The following is a 19,845-nucleotide window of genomic DNA, read 5'->3' as shown; positions in this document are numbered from 1 at the left end:
AGTGGCGCTGTAGCTCAAGTGGTAGAGTGCTAGCCTTGAGCAAAGGAAACTCAGGAACAGTGTCTAGGTCCTGAGTTCAAGCCCCAGAACTAGCAAAAAACAAAAAACAAACAAAAAAAAAAACCCCACTAATTATATGCCAGATGCCACAAGCTCATGCTTGTAACCTAGCTACTTAGGAAGCTAAGATCATGGTTAAAGCCAACCAGGGCAGGAAAGCAAGTGTGACTTTTTTTTTTGGGGGGGGGAGGTCCAGTCATGGGGCCTGAACTCTGGGCCTAGGCGCTGACCCTCAGCTCTTCAGCTCAAGGCTAGCGCTCTACCACTTGAGCCACAGCACCACTTCCGGCTTTCTTCTTTTTTGCTTATGTGGTGCTGAGGAATCGAACCCAGGGCCTCAGGCATGCAAGGCAAGCGCTCTACCACTGAGCCACCTTCCCAGCCCCCACGTGAGACTCTTATCTCCAACTAACCATCAGAAAATCAGAAATGGCACTGTGGCTCAAAGTGATAGAGCGCTAGCCTTGAGCAAAAAGAGCTCAGGAACAGTGCCCACAAGCAACAAAAGAAAAAACGCTAATTATACCCAACAGTGGTCACTATCTGACCATTTATTGTCTCCTCTATGCCAGCCATATATTATTATATTTTATCATGTATCAGTTATACAAAGGGTTTATTTTGAACATACCATACATGAATTTAATGCACTTTGGTCAAATTCACCTCATGTATTTATTTTTAACATAGCTAGTACACTGATCATGCTTTGTGGTTTAAAATTTTAAACAACAGATACTGGGGGCATGGTTCAAGTGGTAGAGCACCTTTGAGGCCCTGAGTTCAATTCTCTAAATAATAACAATAATAATTCTACCACAGCTGAGGCTGAGGCTGTGGGGATGATCACTTGGATCCTGTGGTTATGGAGTAGCAGACAACCCCAGTCAGACAAGTCAAACAATGTATAAACATAACAAATGAAAAGAAAAAAAAAACTTTTTAAAATCCTTCTTTCAGCCTTGCACCCCTTCACTACAGAGTATGGGGGTGTATTCTTCCAACTATAAATGGCTAGACATAGCCAACTGTGTCATCCACATAAGATTACATCCCACCTCTTTGGGTTTTTTGGTGCTGTTTTTTGGTGTTGTTGTTGTTGTTGTTTTGGCCAGTCCTGCGCTTGAACTCAGGGCCTGGACACTGTCCCTGAACTTCTTTTTACTCAAGGCTAGCACTCTACCAGGCGAGCCACAGCATCACTTCCAGCTTTTTCTGTGTATGTGGTACTGAGCAATCGAACCCAGAGCTTCATGCCTGCGAGGCAAGCACTCTACCACTAAGCCACCTTCCCAGCCACCTTGCAGGTGGGGTCTTGCTTTATTCCTGGCTGGACTGGGCTGTGATCCTCCTATTCTTGCTTCCTGTAGTCGCTTAGAACGACAGGGCTCACCACTGCGCGCAGCCATGGGCTGTGATGGAGTGGCTAGTATTACAGGCGGGAGCCACGGCGCCCAGCTCTCACTTCACCCCCAAGGGCAACTGCAGCCCAGAGAGATGGAGGGGCTCCTTAGGACTGCAAGACCACAGAGCCGAGCCACTGCTGGAGCTGAACTTCAGATCGGCGCGCGTTCCTTCCACCACCTCACATTACCTTATATTTACGAATTTTACACCATTTACAATCCTCATCCGCCGCGCGCTCCGTCCACAGCCTTCCGAGAGTGCCACCGTACGATGCACAGCCCGAGGCGCACGGAGGTCCGCGGCTCGCTGCCCGACCTAGGAGAAGCAGAGGTGAACCGGGGAGCAGGGGAGGCTGCGTGGAGGACCGGGAGCCTCGAGCGCCCGGGATCTGCGGTCACCTGGGGTCAACTCCATCCAGAGAGTCGAACCCCGCTCTGGGGTCCAGGGATCGCCCAGGTCCCTCAGGCGCAGGCGCCGCCAGCTTCAATCCGGAGTCCCAGGCGCCCCAGCCCGGGCGCAGGGACAGTGCCTGGCGCACGACGACTGTCCCAGCCGGTCGGGGCCCGTAGCTGTCGGTTGGGGGGGGAGGGGACGTCCGCCTCCCGCAGCCCCGGGATGGGTGGCCTGGTGGGCGGGGGCTGTGGAGTCCGGGGCCCCGGGGCGCGTGGCGGGCGGCGGGCGGGGCGCGGCGGGGCTGGAGGCGGGCGCGGGGGCGGAGCCGCGGCCGGAGGTGGCCGCGTCCCGAGCGGGGCTCCGGGCCCCGAGTGGCCGCCGCCGAGCCAGCCTGCCTGGAGAGAGCGCCCGGGCGCAGACCGGTCCGCGGGCCGCCGGGGGCGCGCACTGCAGGTAGACGACCCCAGCCCCGACCCCCGCCGCCGCCCCTGCCCGCCCCTGCCCTGCGCGCCCCGCCCGCGCCCCGGATTCGACCCCGGCCCCGGCGCTGATGATCTCCTAAGAACATCCAGCCCCGGGGTTTGAATTCCTGGGAAAGGGGGGGGGGGTCTGATCCCCTGGAACTCTGGTCCCCTCACCCGGGCGGGGGAATGAGCCAGGAATTCCTGCTAAGTCACATAATAAAGTTGGGTAACATAACCAAGACCACCCCGCACGCGCCGGCGCCTCCCGCCCTCCGGCCCCGGCCCCCCTGGAACTGAGGGCGGGGTGGCCGGCAGGGATGCGGGTGAGTGTCCTTGCTACAGCTCGGCCCGATGGCAGGGGGGCGGGCAGGGGGGGTAGATTGACGAAAAAGAGAGACACCTGTTAGGATGTCCTCCAGGACCCTGGAGCGGAGAGCTCCGTGAACACCAACGAATTCTCTCCCAGGACGGGGACTCCACCCCCAGCCCTCCCTCCCCTCCCCCTGCCCAGCAGCGACCCATTTCCTAGAGGTGAGTCCCTGGGGAAGGGACGGGGCGGGGGGGGGGGGGGGGGGACGGTGCCCAGGTCCCGATCGGTGACCGGTGATCGCTCGCCGGGCTGGGGAGGTGTGGCCGGGTGCAGCCGATAACGGAGCGATCCTTTCTGACCTCTCTTTTCCTCACCCTGGGCACCAAAAGACACCAGATGAGGGGTACAGGACGGGAGAAAGTACAGATCTGTGTCTGTCTCCACAGAGAGGGGTATCGGCCCCCTGCCCAGCTGTGCAGGGGAGGATAGGGTGGGACTTTTCCAGAGAGGGCGCCAGGCCTGGCCGGGGCCCCGGGAGCTCACGTCACCCCCACCCCTCACTTCTCCAGGGATCTGCCAAAGCCAAACCCAGCTCAGGACAGGATTAGATGTACTGGGTAGACCCCGGGCAGGCCGCAGGACTCGACCTGGGGTGGCAGGAGAAGCAAGGGGTAGAGACAGAGCCCAATCCCAGAAAGAACAAGCTCTCCTTCCCCCCAGCCTCCAGTCCGGCAGAGGGCTGAAGGCTGGGGTAGAATGTGGGTCCTCCCCTCAGCTTCACCCCCTTCTATCAGGGTGGGGTTGCTGACCTCCATGACCTCTGGAAAGGAGAGGCCATCCTTAACCCCCTTCCCAAACCCAAGCAGCCGAGATGACTCTGCCCAATTGCTTTGATCCCTCTCTCAAATTCCAAAGTCCTGGGGTCCTGGGGCGCGGAGTGGGCAGTGTGTTGCCACCCGCATTCCTAGCCTTCCCTCTGCTGCTTCCTGCCCTAGAGCCGCCACCTAGCCAGCACTCCCTGGATTCCTCTCCTGGCCGCGGTACCACTCAGATCCAACAGAAACAGGGCTTTTTTTTTTTTCCTGGAAAGCAGAACTAAGCCTGGATGAGGAGTGGGGGTGGGGAGGGCTCAAAGAGGAGGATGAAAGAACTAAGAAGGAGGGGCTGGAGAAGAGGGGCTGCTGAGAGTCAGATGGTGAGCCTGGGGGAGGATTCCAAGTCCCACCTCCCCAGTGTTCAAAGCTAGACTTCAGGATGGACTTCCCATTATGCTCCAGCACGGGACAAGACAAGGAATGGCCCCAGAAGCTAGGAGTTGCTCTCCTCCTGAGGTTTCTCCAATCAGGGGGAAAGAAAGAAGAGGAAAGAACAGAAGGAAGGAGAGAGAGAAAGAGGGAGGAAAGGAAGAAGGAAAGAAGGAAGGAAGAGAGGGAAGATGGAAGGGAGAAAGGAAAAGAATGAAGAGAAAAAAATAGCTGTAAATAGTTGTGCATGAAATAGGCACCCATTGACCAGTTCTTGATGGGTGCTGGCACCCAGGGGGACAGTGAATCACCCTTGTCTTTTTTTCCTTGTTGTCGGTCGTGGGGCTTGAACTCTAGGCCTGGGCATTGTCCCTGAGCTCTTCAGCTCAAAGCTAGCGCTCTACCACTGGAGCCACTGAGTGCCACTTCCGGCCTTTTCTGTTTATGTGGTGCTGAGGAATCGAACCCAGGGCCTCATGCATGTGAGGCAAGCACTCTACCACTGAGCCACCTTCCCTCTTGTCCTCTGAGAGATGGAGCCATCAACTTACTCAGTTTATCTCTAGGCCAAAAAGCATCTGAGGCCATGTCAGGCCAAGATGTGCCGGCTTGCTGGTTCCCAAGGAGCATACCTAAGAAGGGAGAAAGGGTCAGGAGGGAAGGAGGAAATGGAGGATGGGGAAACAGCCTACTTCAAAAAAGCCCCAGGGCTTCTTGTTGGCTCCCCAGAGAGGGTGTTTGGCGTCTCCTCACTCCTCTTCAGCTTTTCAGGGTGTTCTGAGAGGGTAAGAATCGGAACCAGATGAAAACCTCAAGAAAGCACCTGCTTGCATTCCTGACCTGGCCTGCACACAGCCCCTCCTTGAGACTGAGCAAGTTGCTATGAAGTCCCTAGCAGGCCAAGGGGAGGGGACTGAGCTGTGCATTGGGAGGCTGAGGTCAGACCCCCACCCTCCAGCCTCAGCAGATGACAAAAGCAGCATTCCTCCCCGCCCCTGGCAGAGCTGTCTTTGTGAGGAAGCCTCTCTCAGTCACCCCACTTTCCCCGAAGGTAACCACCAGGCTTTGTCCCTGCAGGAGCAGCCTTCTCATCCAGATGCTTGATTAGTGCGTCCCTGGCCAGGGCAGGCAATCGAGGCCAGAGCGATGGAGGTGGGGGGCAGGTAAGACGGGGGCTGCAAGGGTAGAGGGATGGTTCTGTCTCTGGTGGGCGGGGCCTGGCAAGGAACTTCTGCTTTCTGAGAAGTTGGCAGCCAGGATGTGGGGAGCAGCTGGGGGCGGGGCAGGGTGTCCGCTCACTTCTGGCTTTGGTTTGCAGCCCCAGGCTGTGTGTGATGCTGCTTCTGTGCCTCCCTCAGCTCTGCCTGGATCAGGAGGTGAGCACAGGCCAAGGGAGCAGCTGCCGACCTGCTGGCATCCTCGGCCCCCTCCCCCAACCTCCAGTTGGCATCCTCAGGTTCCCCTCCCCCGTTTCTCACAGCTGCAGAGCCCCATCTACTCACATTGGGCTCAGCCAGCCTCTGCCAGCTCACCAAGAAGGCTTTGCCAGGTGCTGGTGGCTCATGCCTGTAATCCTAGCTATTCAGGAGGCTGAGATCAGAGGATCTCAGTTCAAAGCCAGCCTGGCCAGGAAAGTCTATGAGACTCTTTTTATTTTTTTATTTATTTATTTTTTTGTCGGTCGTGGGGCTTGAACTCTGGGCCTGGGCGCTGTCCCTCAGCTCTTCAGCTCAAGGCGAGCGCTCTACCACTTGAGCTACAGCGCCACTCCCGGTTTTCTGGTGGTTTATTGGAGATAGGAGTCTCACAGTCTTTCCTGCCCGGGCTGGCTTTGAACCGTGATCCTCAGATCTCAGCCTCCTGAGTAACTAAGATTACAGGCGTGAGCCACCAGCACCCGGCTATGAGACTCTTATCTCTAATAAATCACCAAAAAAGCTAGGAATAGAGCTGTGGTTCAAAGTGGTAGAGTGCTAGTCCTGAGCACAAAAAGCTCAGAAACAGCACCCAGACCCTGAGTTCAAGCCCCAGGACTGGTACCAAACAAGAAAAGAGGCCAAGTTCTGAGTCCTCCCTCTGCTACCAAATGTGACCTTGATCCAGGAAAAACTCTGAGCCATGGACTAGACAGATCCTCTGTATGGTGGCCCACCCCTGCCCCCATATCACTGTAATTCTCTGGCCTTTGTCTCTCGGTAGGTGTTGTCTGGACACTCTGTTCAGACTCCTCCAGAGGAGGGCCGGGTCCCTGAAGGGGTCTGGGGGCCCTGGGACCAGTGGGCCTCTTGCTCCCAGCCCTGTGGGTTAGGGGTACAACGCAGAAGCCGGACATGTCAACTTCGCCCAGGCCTGCCTTTACCTCCCCGACCCCCAAGACATCCAGAAGCCCTCCGCCCACGGGGTCAGCGTCCCGGAGCCCAGGCTTCCAGAGAAAGCCACCCCCTTTATAGGCCGCAGCCCCGGGGAAGGGGTGGCCCACTTCGAGGTCCTGCTTCCCAGCCAGGGAGAGAGGAGACCCCGGAGATGCAAGGAAGCCGGAGGTGAGGCTGGGAGGGGAGGGTGATGATCTTTGGTGCCAGGAAGTTGACTGGAGAGGCAGGGCCAGAGGTGGCCAGAACTGTGACCCCTTCCCCATGTCTGCCACACCTTCTCAGGTCCCGAGTTCGAGATCCCATCAAGCCAGGAATGTTTGGTTATGGGAAAGTGCCCTTTGCCTTGCCATTGCATCGAAGCCGCAGGCACCCTCAGAGGCCCCCCCGGCTTGCGCCCCCCGAGTCCTCCTCCAGAGGCCCAGGGACCCTTCCATCCCGGACTCCAGGAGAACACCTGTCCTCTACAAGCCCCCACCCCCAAACCCAGCTCCCTCCTACATACCCCCCAGCAGAGCCCCCACAGCCTGAAATGATTGTGACCCAGGTGCCGCCCAGGTCCAGCCCTGTCCCCACACAGCCCCAGCCCAAAGCCCAGGCCTTTAGCACGGGCCTGCCCTTGCCTAACTCTTCCTCTGGAGAAAGTAGCTCCCTTCAGCCAAGAGTGCCAAGTTCCCGGGGCAGGGCCAGTCCCCAGGTAGTAAGGACACGCACTGACCCTTTTCGCTCTGTCCCTCGGAGCCAAGGCCAGCAGGGCCAAGGGCCCTGGAGACCAAGTGGTCATCCTCGTGGGTCTGTGGTGGAGCCTGCCCCTCGCCACCCACATGGGTGGTTGCCTCTGCTGAGTTCTGGCCCCGACTCCAGCTCCCTCTGGAGCCTCTTTGCTCCCAGTAGCCCTGTCCCAAGATGCTCTGGGGAGAGCGAGCAGCTGAGAGCCTGCAGCCAAGCGGTGAGTTCTTCCCTGGGCCTCCTCTCCCAAGCCCACACTTCAGCCCTGCTCCCTGCCCCCAGCTGCATTTTTATCTGACCAGGACCTGAGGGAGCAGGGTCCTGGCATCAGAGGATCTCAGAGCTCTTCTATGGAGCTAACTCTCCCCTTAACCTAGTCCTGGCCTATACTCTAACTTTCCTCCCTCGCTCTGACTCCTGTTGTCTATCCTCTTCAGCTCTGCCCCCCTGACCAGCCAGACCCCCGGGCTCTACAGTGTGCAGCCTTTGACTCCCAGGAATTCATGGGCCAGCTGTACCAATGGGAACCCTTCACTGAAGGTGAGGTTTCTAGCCCCTCGCTCTTCTCTGCAGGGGTGGCTCGGGATTGGGCACCATGGAGAAGCAAGGGAGACACTTGCTCATTCTCAGTCCTGGAAGTTTCCAGTTCTTTCCCATTACACCCCTTCTCTTTCTCTCTCTTTTTTCCCTTCCTTCCTTCCTTCCTGCCCCCCCCCCCTTTTTCTTTCTTCCTTTTTTCCTTTCTCTTTTTGCCAGTACTGAGGATGGAACTCAAGGCTGGCACTTACAATTTGAACCACACTTCCAGTTCCAGCTTTTTGCAGATTAGAGATAAGAGTCTCCTGGACTTTCCTGCCCAGGCTGGCTTTGAACCTCAGTTCTCAAATCTCAGCCTCCTGAGTAGATAGGATTACAGGAGTGAGCAGTAGTGCCTGGCTCATACTTTGTTTCTTATTCCCTAGTCTGGGCCAGAATTAGCACAGGCCTGAAAAGGGGGGTAGAGGTCTCCGCCTGGGCCTTTGAGCTGTCAGATAGTGATAGACAAGTCAGCACAGAGGTCATGTTGGGGAGGAGCTGTCCAGAGATGCTTTCTGGCAGAATTCCTCTGGGAAGATGTCTAGGAAGCACTGGCCTGGGCTATATAGCCAGTCTGTGTCTCAAAACAGCAACAACAAACCCAACCGGAAAAAAAATCTTGGTCAGTGCATGGGTGGCTCATGCCTATAATTCTAGCTACTCAGGAAGCTAAGATCTGAGGATTGTGGTTTGAAGCCAGTCTGCACATGAAATCCATGAGACTCTTTTTTTTTATTTTGTCAGTCGTGGGTCCTGACCTCTGGGCCTGGGCGCTGTCCCTCAGCTCTTCAGCTCAAGGCTAGCACTCTACCACTTGAGCCACAGTGCCACTTCCAGCCTTTTCTGCTTATGTGGTGCTGAGGAATCGAACCCAGGACCTCATGCATGCGAGGCAAGCACTCTACCACTGAGCCACCTTCCCAGCCCCATGAGACTCTTATCTCCAGTTAACTGCCAGCATACCAGAAGTGGCATTGTGGCTCAAGTGGTAGAGCACTAGCCTTGAGTGGAAAAAGCGTAGGGACAGTGCCCCATGACCGACAAAAAAAAAAAAAATCTTGGGCTCAGTAATCTCTGTGATGGATCAGCCTGTCAGTGTAAGAAATTGTCACGTTGAGGCTGGGAAGGTGGTCAGTTGTTGAGTGCTTGCCTTGCATGCATGAGGCCCTGGGTTTGATTCCTCAGCACCACATAAGCAGAAAAAGCTGGAAGTGGCGCTGTGGCTCAAGTAGTAGAGCGCTAGCCTTGAGCTGAAGAGCTGAGGGACAGCGCCCAGGCCCAGAGTTCAAGCCCCATGACCAGCAACAACAACAAATAAAACAGGCAAAGCTCCTGTCAATCTCTGAGGCCTTTCCTAGAGTCGTCCACCCCCCCACACACACACTGCAGGAGCCCCAGATAACCACCTTGTCCCTTGCCCCTCAGTTCAAGGTTCCCAACGCTGTGAACTGAACTGCCGCCCCCGTGGCTTCCGCTTCTACGTGCGTCACACCGAAAAGGTCCAGGATGGGACCCTGTGTCAGCCGGGAGCCCCTGACATCTGTGTGGGCGGACGCTGTCTGGTGAGGGAGGACCGGGAGTTCATGCACACACATGCACACACACACACACACACGCACAGTCTAACTCATCATTCCAACAACGAAACACCCAACAGACTGAGCTAGCCAAGGGGAAGCCAAGCCAAGCTGGGCAGATGGGAGAGCGGCCTGCAATGGAGTCCTGCCAAGTGCATGTATGCTTCCTTGAGCCTGGCTGGGAATGACGCGGCTCTCGTAGCACACAGGGCAAGATGGGCGGTGAGCTCCTCAGCTCCCGAGTGGATGGGGCGGGTGAGGTGGTATTGAGCCTCACTCACTCTCCCCAGCGCCCTGGCTGTGATGGGATCCTGGGCTCTGGCAGGCGTCCGGATAGCTGTGGAGTCTGTGGGGGTGACGATTCTACTTGCCGCCTCATTTCGGGGAACCTCACTGACCGGGGAGGCCCGCTGGGCTATCAGAAGATCCTGTGGATTCCAGCTGGAGCCTCCCAACTCCAAATTGCCCAGCTCCGGCCCAGCTCCAACTACCTTGGTGAGTCCTGCACTCCCCGACCCTGGCTATGGTTCCTCGGTGGGTCTCTTGGTTCTGTCTTCCTCACTCCTTATTCCGCATATCCAAAAACTCAGACAGGGCAAAGTAGACGGCCTTCTCCCTTGCTTGTGGAGAGGAGAGGAAAATGAGGTGGCTTAGGGTTATCTTAGGTTCTGTTCAGGAGGTAATGGGAAGGAAGACAGAATGGCTAACACTGGATCTCTGGATCTCTTCCTCCCAGCACTTCGAGGCCCTGGGGGCCGCTCCATCATCAATGGGAACTGGGCTGTGGATCCCCCAGGGTCCTACTCGGCTGGAGGGACTGTGTTCCACTATAACCGGCCTCCTCGGGAGGAGGGCAAGGCGGAGAGTCTGTCAGCTGAAGGCCCAACCACCCAGCCTGTGGATGTCTATGTACGCCTGCTCCTCCCCGCGCATCCCCCCCCCTCGCAGGAAGCTGGCTGCTCAGGAGACTTCTCCCACTCAAAGCAAAGCTTGGGGGTCAAGTGGGAGAGAGTGCAGGTGTTAGGATCGTTCTCTTCCCCTCCCGCTCCCCCACTCCTTACCGTCTCTTCTCTCCAGATGATCTTTCAGGAGGACAATCCAGGTGTTTCATATCAGTATGTCATTTCTGCACCTCCTCCAGTCCTCCAGAGCCCCACCACAGAGCCCCCCATCCCCCACCTTCAGCTTGGTAAGGCTGATCCCAGGAAAGGGAGGCGGAAGCTGGTTCCAAGGTGGTAGAGAGGCATCTGAGCTGCCCCCTCCATGCCCCTGCCCAGAGATGCTAAGGGAAGAGCCTCCCCCTGCATCAGCACCCCGCCCAGCCCGGAGCCCAGGTACCCTTCAGCGGCAGGTGCGGATTCCCCAGATGCCCGCCCCGCCTGATCTCAGGACAGCCCCGGGGTCTCCAGCCGGGTACTGGAAACGAGTAGGACGCTCTGAGTGCTCTGTATCCTGTGGCAAAGGTGAGATCTCACATCCATGCTGTCAGCTTGACTCTGCACAGTCCGCATCCTGGATCGGGGATCTAGGACCCCATAGAAACTCGATTCTGAGCCGCCCTGCCTTTCCCTGGATTCTCTCTCATTCTCTTCAGGTGTCTGGCGCGCCATTTACCTCTGCGTTTCCCGTGAGTCAGGACAAGAACTGGATGAACACAGCTGTGCTGCGGGTGCCAGGCCCCCAGCCTCATTTGAACCCTGCCATGGCCCCCCATGCCCTCCATAGTGAGTATAGCTCACAGAGAGGGTTAGAAAACTAGGAACATAAAATTGGCCTTGGACTTGCTCCCTGACCACAGGCTCTTACCTGGACTCTGCATCCAGCCCCATGTCTCTGGGCTGCAGAGAGACAACACTAGATTGGTTGACATGCATGGCATAGACAGGAAGGAAATCTTGTTTCCCACAAATGCTAAAAGATCCTCAGCCCAGTGTACTTTCCTTTCACCCTATGTAGCAGCCCCGCACTTTGAGACATCCTCTCTCCCTCTTCTCCCTTTCCCCTGCTTTTCCCACACCCACAGCTGGGAGGCTGGCGAGTGGACATCCTGTAGCCGCTCCTGTGGCCCCGGCACCCAGCACCGCCAGCTGCACTGCCGGCAGGAGTTTGGGGGCGGTGGCTCCTCGGTGCCTCCTGAGCGCTGTGCACATCTCCCCCGGCCCAACATCACCCAGTCTTGCCAGCTACGCCTTTGTGGCCACTGGGAGGTTGGCTCCCCCTGGAGCCAGGTGAGTAGCATGTGGGTGAGGAAGACCCTTAATATGGGCAGTGCTCAGCACTGGTGGCTAACACCTGTCATCCTAGCTACCCAGGAGGATGAAATCTGAGGATTGTGGTTCAAAGCTAGTCTGGACTGGAAAAGTCTGTGAGACTCCAATTAACCACGAAAACAAAACAAAACAAAAACCCTGGAAGTAAAGCTATGGCTCAAATTTGTAGTGTATTAGCCTTAAGCAAAAAAGCTCAAGGGCTGGGAAGGTGGCTCAGTGGTAGAGTGATTGCCTTGCATGCATGAGGCCCTGAATTTCATTCCTCAGCACCACATAAGCAGAAAAAGCCGGAAGCAGTGCTGTGGCTCAAGTGGTAGAGGGCTAACCTTGAGCTGAAGAGCTGAGGACAGCGCCTAGGCCCAGTGTTCAGGCTCCTTGACCGGCAAAAAAAAAAAAGTTCAAGCCAGGTGCTGGTGGCTCACACCTAAAATCCTAGTTACTCAGGAGGCTGAGGATCACAGTTCAAAGCCAGCTCAGGCAAGAAAGTCCATGAGACTCTTATCTCCAATTAACCACCAAAACCCAGAAGTGGCACTGTGGCTTAAGTGGTAGAGCACTCCACTTGAGCTGATGGGCTAAGGGACAGCGTCCAGGCCCACAGTTCAAGCCCCATGACTAACAAAAAAATAAATAAATAAAGCTCAGTGCCCAGGCCCTGAGGTCAAGTCCTAGGACTAGCACACACAGACACACACACACACACACACACACACACACACACACACACACACACATGTGCACACAAAGAAGTGAGCAGCAGCAAAGCCTGGCACCAGTGATTCAGACTTATAATCCTAGCTACTCAGGCAGGAGGCTGAGATCTGAGAAGTAAGGTTTTAGGCTGATCTGGCAGGAAAGCCTATGAGTCTTTTTGTTATTGGTTGTGGGGCTTAAACTCAGGGCCTACGTACTGTCCCTGAGCTCTTTTGCTTAGGCTCCACTGTCAGTTTTCTGGGGGTGAATTGGAGGTAAGAGTTTCATAGAGGGCTGAAGATATGGCTTGATGGCAGAGTGCTTGCCTAGCATGCACGAAACCCTGAGTTCAATTCCTCAGTACCACATAAACAGAAAAAGCCAGGGGTAGCAAGTGGTAGAGAGCTAGGCTTGAGCAAAAGAAGCTCAGTGCCCAGGCCCTGAGTCCAAGCTCCAGGACTGGCAAAAAAAAAAAGTCTCGGGGCTGGGAAGGTGGCTCAGTGGTAGAGCGCTTGCCTTGCATGCATGAGGACCTGGGTTCGATTCCCCAGCACCACATAAGCAAAAAGCAAAAAGCCGGAAGTGGTGCTGTGGCTCAAGTGGTAGAGCGCTAGCCTTGAGCTGAAGAGCTGAGGGACAGTGCCCAGGCCCAGAGTTCAGGCCCCATGACCGGACCCCCCCCCCCCCCAAAAAAAAAAAAGTCTCATGGACTTTGCTGACAAGGCTGGCTTTAAACCATGATCCTCAGATCTCAGGCTCCTGAGTAGCTAGGATTACAGATGTGAACCACCAGCACCCAGCTTGTGAAACTCTTATCTCCAGCAAACAAACAAAAACAGAAGTGGAGGTATGGTTCAAATGGTAAAGTGCTAGCCTTGAGTGCAAAAGCTAAGGGGCTTAGGGCGTCCAGACCCTAAGTTGAAGCCCCAGTACCAGTAGGAGGAAAGGGAGCAGGAAAGAACAGCAAAGAGCAGTGGTTTTCCATCTTCCAGATTACTTTTTTTGTTTGTTTGTTCGGTTCTGGGGCTTGAACTCTGGGCCTGGGCGCTGTCCCTCAGCTCTTCAGTTCAAGACTAGCGCTCTACCACTTGAGCCACATTATCACTTCCGGTTTTCTGGTGGTTTATTGGAGATAAGAGTTTCACAGCCTTTTCTGCTGGGCTGGCTTTAAACCGAGGTCCTCAGATCTCAACCTACTGGGTTAGCTAGGATTACAGGCTTGAGCCACCAGCGGAAACTTTTTTTTTTTTGCAAGTCCTGGGCCTTGAGCTCAGATCCTGGGTACTGTCGGTGAGCTTCTTTTGCTCAAGGCTAGCACTCTACCACTTGAGTCACATTGTCTCTTCTGGCTTTTTCTGTTTATGTGGTACTGAGGAATCGAACCCAGGGCTTCATATATGCTAAGCAAGCACTCTACCACTGAGCCACCTTTCCAGCCCTGAAACTTTTTTTTTTTTTTGTCAGTTGTGGGGCTTGAACTCTGGGCCTAGGTGCTGTCCCTGAGCTCTTTTACTCAAGGCTAGCACTCTACCACTTGAGCCACAGCACCACTTCTGACTTTTTCTGCTTATGTGGTGCTGAGGAATCAAACCCAGGGCCTCATGCATATAAGGCAAGCACTCTACCACTTTCCAGCCCCCCCCTTTTTTTTTTTAAACAACATCTCATATGGCACCCCATACATGTCAGATAAAAGACTGAACCAGGGACTGGGGGCCTGGAGTTTTGTGCTCAGCTTCTTCTTCATAAAGCCACTGGGACCAAAGGCTCGATGGAAACAGGTCCCCCTTTCCCCTCAGTGCTCTGTTCGATGTGGTCGAGGCCAGAGGAGCCGGCAGGTCCGCTGTGTTGGAAACAACGGGGATGAAGTGAGCGAGCAGGAGTGTGCTTCAGGCCCGCCCCAGCCCCCCAGCAGAGAGGCCTGCGACATGGGGCCCTGCGCCACAGCGTGGTTCCACAGCGACTGGAGCGCCAAGGTGGGCCCCACACACCCTTAGCCGAGTCTCACACCCAAGGTGCCCTGTTACAGGCTTCCACAGCTCAATCAACGTGTGTAAGTGAGTACCCATAATGTGCTTGACACTGAGGACTCCAGGATACGTTCCTGGGCCTGGACACCAAGCTGTGTTCCCCCTGGGGACATTCCTCCACTCCTTCTGGGACCCTTCAGCCCCTCGCCTCCCATCCTGTCGGGTCACCAGCAGCTTCCCTTCTCACAGGCAGCTCTACTTTTCAACAGTGCTCAGCCGAGTGTGGAACGGGGATCCAGCGCCGGTCTGTGGTCTGCCTCGGGAGTGGAGACAGCGTGAAGGAGGGCCAGGGTGAAGCCGGAGTGGGAGCCAGCGAGCAGAGCTGTCCTCCAGGAAGCCGCCCCCCTGACATGCGCGCCTGCAGCTTAGGCCCCTGTGAAATGACCCGGCGCTGGTACACTGGGCCCTGGGGTGAGGTGAGCTAAGGATCTGGGAGGGGGATGGGAGCGGGATTCCACATCATGATTGGGGGTGTGATTGCTCTTCTCCCCTTCCCTACGCAGTGCTCCTCAGAATGTGGCTCTGGCACTCAGCGTCGAGATGTCATCTGTGTGTCCAAACTGGGGGCTGAGTTCAATGTGACTTCTCCTAGCAACTGTTCCCACCTTCCCAGGCCCCCTGCCCTGCAGTCCTGTCAAGGCCAGGCCTGCCAAGACCGATGGTTTTCTACACCCTGGAGTCCAGTGAGTGCCTGGCTTGCCTGCTCTGCTCAGCCTGGGCCTCCTGGAAGCGGGGAAGGGGGGGGGGTGGAGAGCTTCTCTCGCTGCACCCCTCCAAGCCTTTGTGAATCCCAGGACAAGCCGACCTGAGGGATCATTGTCCCACTTCCTGTGGACTTGGGAGCACTGGTGGGCTCTCTCCTTTGGGCGGCTCACATCGTTCCTGGATAATAGCCTACAACTACTTTTCAGAGAGGGAAGTGGTGGCCTGGAAAGGAGCCCCAGGTCCATCAAAGGCTGATATGATAAATGTCTCCACAGTGCTCTCGCTCCTGCCAGGGAGGTGTGCAGACAAGGGAGGTCCAGTGCTTGAGCACAAACCAGACTCTCAGTGTCCGATGCCCTCTTCACTTACGACCTGCCAAGAAACGACCCTGCAATAGCCAACCCTGCAGCCAACGCCCTGGTAAAGAGTCCCTCTCCCCAACCCCAAATAGCTGAAGTATGGGCAGAAACGTATAAGGATCTGTGGGAGCGGGCAGCAGCACCGGCAGAGGGAGGCTTGTAAGTGTCTTGCGCTCACTGGTTTCCTCTGTCCCCAGATGATCAATGCAAGGACAGTTCTCCACATTGCCCCCTGGTGGTACAGGCTCGGCTCTGCGTCTACCCCTACTACACAGCCACCTGCTGCCGTTCTTGTGCCCATGTCCTGGAGAGGTCTTCCTTGGAGCCTGCCTGAAATGGGACATGGGGCCCTCTCCTTGTGGTTTCCAATGCCAGCATTGGTCAACCATCCATCAGCCCACTCTGTACCCCCTGGCTCTCTGGCCTGTCCCAGTCTCACCGGGGATGTCCTCCAAGGTGACGTGAGAGTAGCCTGGAGGCCACAGCATGGTTGACAGCGTGGTTATGGTGCGGTGATGTGTGTGCACATATGCCCGCCAAGTGACTGGCCTGCATGGGTGTATGCCCTCATTTATGTGTATCACTTTCCCTAAAGTAGGGAAATGAGTCTGCAAAGCTGTTCGTGAAGCAAGGTTGTAGCTCCTTTCTAATCCAAGATCCTTCGAGTGTGTTCTCCCCATCCTTTCCGATTTTGTGCCCTGAACCTCACTTCTTGTGTCCAGGCCCTACGTCTTTGAAGCTGACCTTTTGTCTCATCCCCATATCCCCCTCCCTAGCCAGGGATGGGAGCTGGCCACTTCCAGTCCTACCTTTCTTAGAGCAGGGACCCGCTGGGCAGAGGTTGCATAAGACACCCTCGCTCAGCCCTGCTCCTCCCACTTCCTAAAATGGTTCCCAACCCAGAAGTAATTTATTTTTTATTAAAGTTGATTGTGACAAATGAGAAACATGCTCATTGTCCTCATGAGAACCCAGACGTCCAAACTACCTAAGCAATGTGGGATCAGCATGTCGGGTGGAGGGGATCATCTAGGCCCGGGAGGAGTGTGGGGGAGAAGGGCAGTGAGTCCAGGCTACCTGAGGTAACCTGCGTGAAGCACAGGATCCAGGCCAGCCCCAGCCCTGCAGGTTGCTCGTTGACCACGAGGGGTCACTGCTTCTCCCAATTTAAGGTATGGAGTTAGAAGCTTGGGGAAGCTTCCAGTTTGGGGAAGTGACCGGTGGTGGGTTTCTGGGGGGTTTTCCGTCAAGTGTTTGAATCTAGTAGTACTTTCCAATTCCAGACTGAGTTGATAGCAGCTGGCTTTTTGAGGAGTCCCTTTTCCTATTCTCCTTCTTTGGCTCTGAGCTTCAGCCTCTCCTCTGTTTTGTGCTATTACCCATTTCCCTGTTAAACTTTTCCTGGGGAGGGGGAAGGGGAAGTCACTTCTCCTCCCCCCTACCCCCCTTGCTTCAAGGAAAAGGCTCGGGGAAGGAGGAGCCAGGCCTGGCTCTACTGGACTTGGGACCGGGTAAGGGAGGGGCCAACACAGTACTGGATGTTCTGCCAAAGATACATTCTTCTGGGATGTCTCACCCCTAGTCTCCTCCTTCCTCTCCCTCCCCCATCGGTTCTTCACTTAAGGTAAATAACTTGCTAGAGAGGCCGTTTAAGAGGGAACAGCTTCTCCCTGACCCCTACAGCTCTGAGGGCTGAGTCTCTCAGTTCAGGATGGACAACAGGGCAACAGAAGCAGACACCCCACCCCCACCCCAACACACAGGAGACAGCCACGCCCGTGGCTCCCTCTCCTCTAGGCTAGATGGGCTGGGCCATTAATAATGACCAGCAGAAACAGTTTAGCTCGCGTACTATTTTCTGAGCATACTTGGACCTTGTGAAGGACTCAGGGTCTGTCTGGCTGGAAGTGGCTGAGAATGGACAGACTTCTGGGAGGCGGTAAAAGGAAACACGGGGAGAAGAAAATGAAACTGATGGGGGGGACAAAAAAGAGAGTGGTGGGGAAATGAGAGAAATGGGGCCTGAGCCAGGAAGTAGAAACAGGAGGCTGAAGGCAAGGCCTAGGTAGAAGGAGGAGGGGCTGTGGACGGAGGCCCGCCCAGTGATTCCAGGAAGCTGGGCTGGGCTGGGCGGAGGCCCCATTCAGCTGACTTTCCTGGCCCTTCCCCTTCTTCTTCTGGCCTCTAAGTGCTCAAGGCTGTTGCTGGGCAGGTTTGGAGTTTGCCTGAGCCTGCGAGCCAATCACAGGTGAAGAATGCAGCCATATGGGGGTGGGGGTCTCCAGCCTCCCATCTCTGAGCACCCCTGAGCTCCCTCTCTGCCTCCAACTTCTAACTGCTCATGTGGGCTGTCAGCTGGTGGGGAGGGGGTGGGGGGCACCCTCTCTTTCCTCTTTTTGAAACCCTCATTTCATTGCCCTTAATAATTCAGTCTTCTGGTTACTGAGGTCCCTACAGTGTTCTTGTAAAGTATTCAGGAAGGCTGGGAAAGTGGCTTATGGTTGCCTGGCATGCATGAAGCCTTGGGTTATTCCTCAGCACCACATAAACAGAAAAGGCCGGAAGTAGCACTGTGGCTTAAGTAGTAGAGTGCTAGCCTTGTGCAAAAGAAGCTCTGAGTTCAAGCCCCAGAACTGGCACAAAAAAAAAAAAGAAAAAGAAAAATAGCCGGGTGCCAGTGGCTCATGGCTGTAATCCTAGTTACTCAGGAGGCTGAGATCTGAGGATAACGGTTCAAAGCCAGCCTGGGCAGCAAAGTCCATGAGACTGTTATCTCCAATAAACCACTAGAAAGCCGGAAGTGGTGCTGTGGCTCAAGCAGTCGTGAGCTCTCCTTGAGCTAAAGAGCTGAGGGACAGCGGTCAGGCCCAGAGTTCAAGCCCCATGACCGACAAATAAAATTCCTTATATTTTTAAAATGCTTTAAAAAATTATGTCTATATTCTTTCTTAAAAACCACAAAAAAAAACAAAAATGACAAAAAAAATAGGAAAGAGAACCTGACCCCAAAGCACCCCTACTTCCTGGTCCCCTAGAGGGTGTGGCCAGATACTCATTGCTGACCTCTGGAGGGGCTAGGAGAGGAAGCTGCAACTTAAAGGTCTAAGAGATGTGGTGGTGGAGCCCCTAGATTGGACGCACTTGGGGGAAATTTAGGGAAGGACTCAGAGGAACTGGACCCCTGAGAATAGATGGGAGTGGGGGTGGAAATAGGCACCAACGACATACACAAGGAAGAGCAAACTTAGCAGGAGGCCGGCACATTTGGTTGCCAAGAACTCTTCTTGTGTGAGTGTTTGCTGGGGGTAGGTTTGTAGTTCTATGTGTAAGTACACTTAGGAGTGAACTGTGAGGTCTCGCTGTGAGTTCACCAGGGGCTGGGCTATAGATCACTTAGCATGCGTGATACTACCGGTTCAGTCCCCAGAACCTTTTTTTTTTTTTTTAATGTTCAACTGGGTCGAATCCTTCCCCCACCCCTCCCTGGGGGTAAATCCCCACCCAATTTAAGCTGCAGTCTTTGGACTAAATTTAGCTCCTAGACTTCCCCAACCCCCAGGCCACCCTGTCAGCAGGTGTTCACAGCTGCAAGGGTGGGCCTTCACTTCCACTCCTCCAGATTCAAATACGGGGAACTAGGCCAAGGGCATCTAGGTGTCTCAACTTTAAGCCACTTTCTCTGGGGAACCTTGACAAGAAGGAGGGTGGGATCGGACCAAAGTGCTTGGAGCTACTGTCCTCCAGATCCTTTGACTTCATGCTCTCCTCTTCTGCTTTACAGACTTCATTCTGACTTCACATCCACCCCGGCCAAAGCAGGAGCCAGGCTCTCCTCTCATGTAGGATCACGAAGCATCTTGCTAGGATAGATTATGGTTAGGGAAAGGTAAGGGTAGGGTTCTCATCCTCTCCTTTTAGCATTCCTCAAATTCACCATCTACAGTACTGGAAGGCAGAAGGCAGTTGGGGGGCGGGGAGTGTTCACAGTAGAGGAGATTTATCTGTCACTGGCAGGTGATAAAGAGTCGAAAGAGGCACCTTCTTTATACAGGAAGTAGAATGTCTCAGAAAAGTACCTAAGCCTAAATCTGTCCAACAACAGAAATAAACAGGTTGGGTTAACCTCAACGTAGCTAACATCAATCACCAATCTGCTTTGGGGGGAAGCCTTGAGAGGAGGGTGTCTCAGGGCTGTGGTCTGAATGGGTAAGATTTAGTACAAGTATGTCTGAGGCCAGTCCAAAACATGAGACTTGGCCATCAGCTCTTAGGAGCTGAAGGAGAGGTCCAGGGAAGGCAGAAATAAGACAGACCATTGCATTTCCTCTGTGAGCCCCAGAGAACTTTCCTGAGGAAGAACCCAATAGTTAGAAGAGCAAGGTCCTAGGTTGTATTCTCCTGAACCCTGAACGAATCTTTGAAGAGGCCAGTGGGTGACTCATAAAAGGGAGATTAAATATCCCCAGGTAAAGGGCAAATAGCATAGACTGGTCCCGTGAGGGCAGGTGCAAAGTCCATCTGCCCTGGAAATTAAGTTAGCCTTTCTCTTCCATCCCTGCCTCCCCTCCTCTCCCTACAGCTGACCATTGGTTTCAACCTCTTTCATCACACTCTTAGCATTAGTGCAGGGTTGAGCAACCAAACTCTACAGAAGTAGAT

At 55.0% G+C, this 19,845-nt stretch overlaps 1 protein-coding gene across 2 annotated transcripts; it reads left to right on the top strand.

Moving 5' to 3' along the window:
* The first annotated feature begins 2,234 nt into the window (after positions 1-2,234).
* On the top strand, positions 2,235-16,129 carry Adamtsl4 (ADAMTS like 4). 2 transcript variants are annotated; one of them, XM_042682285.1, is made up of 19 exons: positions 2,248-2,313; positions 2,791-2,855; positions 4,956-5,041; positions 5,197-5,254; positions 6,078-6,418; positions 6,533-7,196; positions 7,414-7,516; positions 8,978-9,114; positions 9,420-9,624; positions 9,866-10,038; positions 10,207-10,318; positions 10,407-10,592; positions 10,724-10,853; positions 11,153-11,357; positions 13,892-14,068; positions 14,332-14,538; positions 14,626-14,805; positions 15,103-15,247; positions 15,384-16,129. In XM_042682285.1, the coding sequence occupies exons 3-19, from the start codon at positions 5,025-5,027 to the stop codon at positions 15,518-15,520; spliced, it is 3,177 nt and encodes a 1,058-aa protein (XP_042538219.1). In that variant the 5' UTR covers positions 2,248-2,313; positions 2,791-2,855; positions 4,956-5,024; the 3' UTR covers positions 15,521-16,129. The 2 variants fall into 2 exon arrangements, with proteins under 2 accessions (XP_042538218.1, XP_042538219.1); XM_042682284.1 differs by lacking the exon at positions 2,791-2,855 and having other exon boundaries at positions 2,235-2,313.
* The last annotated feature ends 3,716 nt before the right edge of the window (positions 16,130-19,845 follow it).

This window comes from Dipodomys spectabilis, unplaced genomic scaffold (assembly GCF_019054845.1).
Source record: "Dipodomys spectabilis isolate Male_0828 unplaced genomic scaffold, ASM1905484v1 ptg000069l, whole genome shotgun sequence".
Taxonomy (NCBI): Eukaryota; Metazoa; Chordata; class Mammalia; order Rodentia; family Heteromyidae; genus Dipodomys; species Dipodomys spectabilis.
Note: the sequence above shows the minus strand (reverse complement) of the source record. Positions and strands in the feature narration are given on the sequence as shown.

Bases quoted from the DNA above. Each gene is read 5' to 3' on its own strand.
- Adamtsl4 (XM_042682284.1), top strand. The intron at 5,255-6,077 runs GTGAGCACAGGC...GTCTCTCGGTAG, and splicing joins AGCTCTGCCTGGATCAGGAG to GTGTTGTCTGGACACTCTGT. The intron at 15,248-15,383 runs GTAAAGAGTCCC...CTCTGTCCCCAG, and splicing joins ACCCTGCAGCCAACGCCCTG to ATGATCAATGCAAGGACAGT.